The following is a 6559-nucleotide window of genomic DNA, read 5'->3' on the forward strand; positions in this document are numbered from 1 at the left end:
GTTTAACCCTCTCTAGGATGAATCTGTTTTCTTGGCAGTCCATGGTACATTCAATACTCTTCTCCAGCACCATAGCTCAAAGGCGTCAATTCTCCTTCTGTCCTCCCTAGTCATTGTCCAGCTCTCTGATGCATAACAAGTGATTGCAAAGATCATGGCCTGTATCAGGCGCACCTTTGTCTCCAAAGAGACACCATTGCTCTAGAGTACTTTAGAGAGGTCCCTAACAGCAGACTTTCCCACTGCAATAGAAAGTTTAAAAAACTGACCTGTGCTATAGTTGGCCATATAGCCTATGTTTTTTCAAACTAAAAAGCAATAAATGTTTATCAAAGGAAATATGGACTCCAAAGAAAGCATCAAGAAGATAAAGGAATCCCTCGTAATTCTCAAACCAAGAGGGATGTATTTCCAGTGTCTTGTTTTTCCTGTCTCTAGAAACTTTTCCCCTCTTATATGGAAAGAGAGTTTTTTCCAAAGTTACTATTCACTTTTAAAACTTCTAAATATATAAATATCTATTTGATCTTATTTAATTACAAGTGATACTATTATTGGAAAAGAAGAACATTCAGTTCCAAGTGGATGTCGATGACTTAATCCAAGGTGACAAAATTGTGAAAGCTAACTGAAGACTCAACAGTGGCAATCAACAACAACAACAACCGCCAAGGACAGAGCCAGATCCACTCCCCAAGTCCCAGACATGCCTAGAATGTCAGGCAATATTGTACATAAATAGCATTCAGTTAATGTATTCTTAATGATCATATTCATAACACCTGAAAATATTTTATTCAATTTAGAATAAAATCTAAAAATGTTCAAAGCATTACTTTATTTTAAATAACATGCTAATATTTTAAATAGCCTTTTAAATAACATTTCCTTAATAAAAATCAGAAAGAGCACTTACCTTCCAGCGGACAGGGTTTAGTGCCTTAATCTGTTCATTCATGTCCTCATCTACATTGAAGCGATTAATGACAGAGTTTATCTTGAATGCCACTCTGTAGTCCCTGCACCATGCCCTCAGCTTTTGAAGATTTTCAACGTGGTTCTTCTTCCCTTGACCACGACCAATAAAGACATTCACTTGCTCATCAAAGCTATCACAAGAGATAGCGAGAATGTCCAAATATTCACCTGAGGAAAAGGGAAGATGAAAGATAAAAAGTCTAAAATCAAACTTCTTTTGGTAGTTTATAAATCTATATGATTAAATATATCTGGCTTGACTCATAATTTTTAAAAACGGATTTTTTTTCTTATACTCACAAATATCAATAAAGAGTGAATGATATTTGGTGCTAGTATGAAATAATCATAAAATATACAAATAACAAGTTGATACAGGAAATTATTTCTTTCTTAGTGACTGAGATAGTTAATAGTTTTCGTTTAATTGATTCCACAGTCAACACTCTTGGTCAAAGCAGCCAGGAAATCAAGAGACGAATTGCACTGGGAAAGTCAGCTGTGAGTGAACTCTCAAGAGTACTGAAGAGCAACGACGTCAAGCTGGAGACTAAGGTGCGTCTGACTCAGGCTATAGTCTTCACAATTACATGCTATGCATTGGAGAGTTGGATGGTTAATAGGGATGATAGAAAGAGAATTAATGCCCTTGAGCTGTGGTGCTGGAGAAGAGTGTTGAATATACCATGGACTGCTAGGAGAACAATCAGGTTTGTCCTGGAGAAGGTGAAGCCGGAATGCTCCTTGGAGTCAAGGATTCTGAAGCTTCGTCTGACATATTTTGGGCATGTTACAAAGAGGGACTGGTCCTTGGAAAGGGACATCATGTTTGGGAGAGTGGAGGGACAGCGAAGGAGAGGAAGACCCTCGATGAGATGGATCGATTCTGTGAGTGGAGTGGTGACAATGAATGTGTTTGAGATGGCGAGGTTGGCACAGGATAGACCGGCATTTAAGGCTCTTGTACATAGGGTCGCTATGAGTTGCAAATGACTCGATGGCATATAACAACAACAAAAAAACTGTGATACACATATATAAGTTTTGTTAAATGTCCTAGACTCAAGGTTCTTTATGTAAAATTTCAAGAACTTAAAATGTAATCCAAAGGCTTTTGATTGGGAATTTTTTTAGAAGTAGATAGCCAGGCCTTTCTTGCTAGTCCGCCCCAGTCTGGACACCTTATTGGAAGAAACTTCTGCATCAAAACAGCTCACATGTTTCTGCTGACAGGTAGGTGCAGCTCACATGAGGTGCATTGTCAAGGAATCAAACTAGGGTGTCACATATAAATTTCAAATCCTACCACTGGCTATCATTATTCTCCTCACATGTATATGTGTATATGAGCATATCAATATAAATAAAGGCTATTTTAAATTTGTTCTTGCATTGAAACCATACAATTCTGAACACAGTTCAAAGATGAATATTTCTGTCTTGGAGAGGATGAAACCAAGTTTCTCCTTGGAGGCTAGGATTTTGAAGTTTTGTCTCACATACTATGGGCACATGGCCAGGAAGGGCCGGTCCTTGGAGAAGGACGTCATGCTTGGAAAGGTGAAGGGACAACACAGGAGAAGAAGATCTCAGATGAGATGGATTGATACAGTAACTGCGGCAATGGTGCTAGGTGTGTCAGAATCAATGAGACTGGCTCAGGACAGGGCAAAATTCAGTGCTGTTTTATATAGGATTGCTGCAAGTCGCAGGTGACTTAACACACATAACGACAACAACAACTATACATTTACTACTCTTTCAGACATCACACAAATAAAACTGATCTAAGACAGTTTCACAACTGTTCTAAAAGAACACTAATGCTTTTGACAAGCTCACTGGTCTTTCCTTCATATTTCTTTTATATTTTATTAATCATATATTTTTTTTTAAATACAGACCCTATGATGTCAGGTAATGCTACATTAAGTGCTGAGAAAACCAAGATAAAGGCAAGTCTGGTGAAGGAACCATAGTTAAAATTGTTCCATTTCTGCATCGCAACATGTTAAGAGATGTGATAATAGATTGTTACTGGAGCACAGAAAATCTTGTTAAGAATTCTTTTCATTTGGCCTCCACCTCACTGGTTTTTGTAATCTTAGCTTCCGTTCAATCTTTCTTAATGTTTTAGAAATTTTCCTTTGTTGGTTAATGCTGTCCATCTGTAATTCAAACACAGGCTTTCACTACAGCCCAGTCACTCAGTGATCATGCCTCTGCTCTTGACTGATTTTGAATTTTTCTACATATTGTCACATTCTTTTCTCTAAAAAATTCCCAAGTTTTTCAAACTCTTGAGAAATTTGGGAGTACTAAAAATTATCCTATTTGGGGACTATTTTTATATTGCTTTCTACTTCTCAGTGAAAACTGGGGAAAGCCTGATCTGAAGGTCATAAACTGAACTTCCGGACAAACAACAAGATTGGATCTTGTACATTTATAAAGTATGTTAATTTTTCTCACCAGTATTTAAACTCTGATGGTTCAAGTTCCTCCTTATAAAGATGGGCAGTGGCCTGTGAAAATTTACAGCCTCAGCAGCCCACAAGAGGGTCTCTGAGTTAGAACCAACTCGACTGACAGTGAGTGAATGGTTAAGCTCCATAGACTGTTGTTACTATGTGTTGTTGAGTTGAGTGTGACTGATAGAGACCCTATAAAGAATAGATCTGAACCATGTGTCATAATGCAACCAATTGCATAATGCAAATTGTAGAGGAGTCTTCCTCTGATCATGATGCCATAGTCCTCTTCATGGAGTCCAATCTTTAAATTATTTGCTCAAGTATACGGATTGACTAGGTATGGAGAAAAGATGCAGCCCTGATGCATACCTGTCCTGAATTTAAACCATTCCATGTTATGTTCCTTGTTCTGTTAGAAAGTAGATTCTTGTTCTATGTATAGACTTCGCTTGAGCACAATTAAAAGTTATTGGGTTACCTTTCTTCTACTCAGTGCTAGCCATATTTTGCTATGATTCATACAGCCTTTGCATGGTCAATAAAACACAGTATCAGGAGACAGACATTCTTCTGATATTCTCTGCTTTCAGCCAGGGTCAGCAATGATATCACTCACTGGTGTCATGACATCTTCTAAACCCAGTTTGAAATTCTGGAATTTCCCTGTCAAATTATTGTATATGCCATTTTTAAACAATCTTCGGCAATATTTTGCTTGCAAGTGAAATTTATTATATTATTGCTTTCAAGTGACATTTATCATATTATTTGATAATTTCCACATTCTGTTCTATTATCTTTGTTGAAAATAGGAAAATCTCTTCCAATCAGTTAACCAGGGAACTGTCATCCAAATATTCTGGCATAGACAGGTCAGCACGTCTAGGGTTGAATCTGTGTATCCTGTACCTCATGCCAAGCACCAGCATCAACAATCCAGCTGAGGACGTATGTTGTTGTTGTTGTTATGTGCCGTCGAGTCGTTTATGACTCATAGTGACCCTATAAACATGGTAAATATTCCCAGCGAGGACCCCATACTGCTGAGTTACCACAGGCCTCAGCTGGGGCCAGAAACAAAAAGGGTGTCCTGTTCTATGATATTTGTATGTCTGATTGTCTTTATGATTTGCTGTTAGAGGTACAACACCTGTCTGTCTATTCATTATATTGGGATTGATTTTCAGCTCTGGTGAACTAGTACTAGGATGCTATGCTGCAATCCTGAGGGTTCAAACCGACCAGCATTTCTACAGGAGACTGGGCAATCTACTCCTGTGCAATTAACTGGTTCTGAAAACTGGCTGGAGGGTCAGTTCTGACTCAAAGGCACAAGAGCAATTACTTTATAGCTAGATGTATATGTCCTTGCTTATCATTTGCTCTTATTAGTACAGCACTTATCTGTCAATCTTCTGTATTGGTGTAATTTGTGGCTTGCTGTGTTGCTTAAAGCTATGACAGTGATGTTTTAAATGCCAAAAGGGTCACTCATGGTGGACAGATTTCAGCAGAGATCTTAGATTAAGACAGATTTGGAAGCAGTATTGGCTATCCATTTCCGGTGTAACAGGGCTTTAAAAACTATATGAACAATGGAGGAACGTAGGTATTAGACGTAGAATTCATATGGGAAGTCACTAAAAAGTGAAGAGGAACAGTTACAAAAACCCCAATAATAATTGTAATGTGGAAAGAACAAAGTATGAATTTTGTAAAAATAAAAAAGAAATGAATGAAGATTAACGTTCTAGGCCTTAGTGCTCAGAGACGGACTGGCATGGGCCGCTTTGAATCAGACAAACACATGATCTACTATACTGGGAATGAAAAACTGAGGAAGAAGGACATAGCATTCATAGTTCAAAAAAACAATTCCAAGATCAAAGTACAATATTGTGGGTGATAGAATGCTATCCATACGCATACAAAGAAGACCTGTTAGCACGACTATTATTCAAATATATGCACTAATAACTAAAGACAAAGAGAAGGAAATTGAGGCTTTTTATCAACTTGTGCATCTTGAAATTGAACAAATGTGCAATTGAGATGCATTAGTAATTATTAAATCCACAGACTAGCCTCTCCCTAAAGCATGCACAAGCTATGTTTTAAAGGAAGTCTCGCGAAAGCTCTGGTACCTTAGTGATAAGGAGTTGTGCTGCCAACTCTAAATGAAGTATCACCATCATGAAAGAGAGGAGGAAGATCCTCAGTATGGTGGAGTGATGCAGTGACAAGAGTGCGCTCAAATAAATCAGAAATGGTGAGGATGGTACCAAAGGGGAAGGATTTTGTTTTGTTCTACATGGGATTACTAGAATAAGATTGACTGCCAGCACTCAACAACATTACAGTAGTTAAATTAAGGCCAGGTTTTGGTACTTGCCAAAATTAAATATTCCCTGGTAGCCTGCTTGATAGTGAGTTGTGCTGCCAACCCAAAGATGGGCTTTTTGAATCCCCCAACCGCTTGCGTGGAAAAACATTGGCCCTCTCCTCCAGCCTTTAAAAACTCACTAGAGAATTAGCTGAGTAAGTTAGAACACAACCACAATAAGTTGAGGAACTTATTTATTTAGAGCCCACAGAGGTGTAACTGATGTAACTCTATTGCACAATTTGAAGAAAGATTAGAAGAAGCAAGGTTGTTTTTCTTGCCTTTCTCTTTTTCCGATAAGCCTGGCCCAGAACTCTGAGTGGAAGGAAATGAAGAAAAAAAAAATAAATAATAGTTGCAAGAACGGAAATGCCAACTAGTGCAATTTACCATAATTTTTGAACCACCTCTCTCGAATCAGGCTTCCGTTGCTCACAATGCTGACACTTGGGAGCAGAAGCTCCACTTTGCAGAACTTCACCAGCTTGCCCAGGTATTCTCCTCGGTCATGAAGAAACGGCTCTCCTCCTGAAAAGTTTATCTTCTCCATACCTGTGAGGAGAGAAATGCCAAATTTGTTTTCCGTTTGCTTACTCATTTTTCAAATTATTATTTAAATGCAACAAAAGTACTTTTCCTCTCAACATAGAACAATAAAACAAGAATTTCTCCTTGATCTCCAATCCTAGTTCCTCCTCATCAATGCCACTGTATGGGAATTGTT

General features: G+C 38.1%; 1 protein-coding gene across 1 annotated transcript in view; it reads right to left on the bottom strand.

Moving 5' to 3' along the window:
• Positions 1-6559, bottom strand: part of RSAD2 (radical S-adenosyl methionine domain containing 2) — a 25066-nt gene that overhangs the window by 5958 nt on the left and 12549 nt on the right. Inside the window, exons 2-3 of the mRNA XM_006895736.1 lie at positions 6226-6387; positions 917-1146 (exon numbers count right to left, since the gene is read on the bottom strand). Coding sequence (XP_006895798.1) covers positions 917-1146; positions 6226-6387 — 392 coding nt within the window. The remainder of the gene's footprint in view (positions 1-916; positions 1147-6225; positions 6388-6559) is intronic.

Source organism: Elephantulus edwardii, unplaced genomic scaffold, assembly GCF_000299155.1.
Source record: "Elephantulus edwardii isolate Elephantulus edwardi_28Jun2011 unplaced genomic scaffold, EleEdw1.0 scaffold00175, whole genome shotgun sequence".
In the NCBI taxonomy this organism is placed as follows: Eukaryota; Metazoa; Chordata; class Mammalia; order Macroscelidea; family Macroscelididae; genus Elephantulus; species Elephantulus edwardii.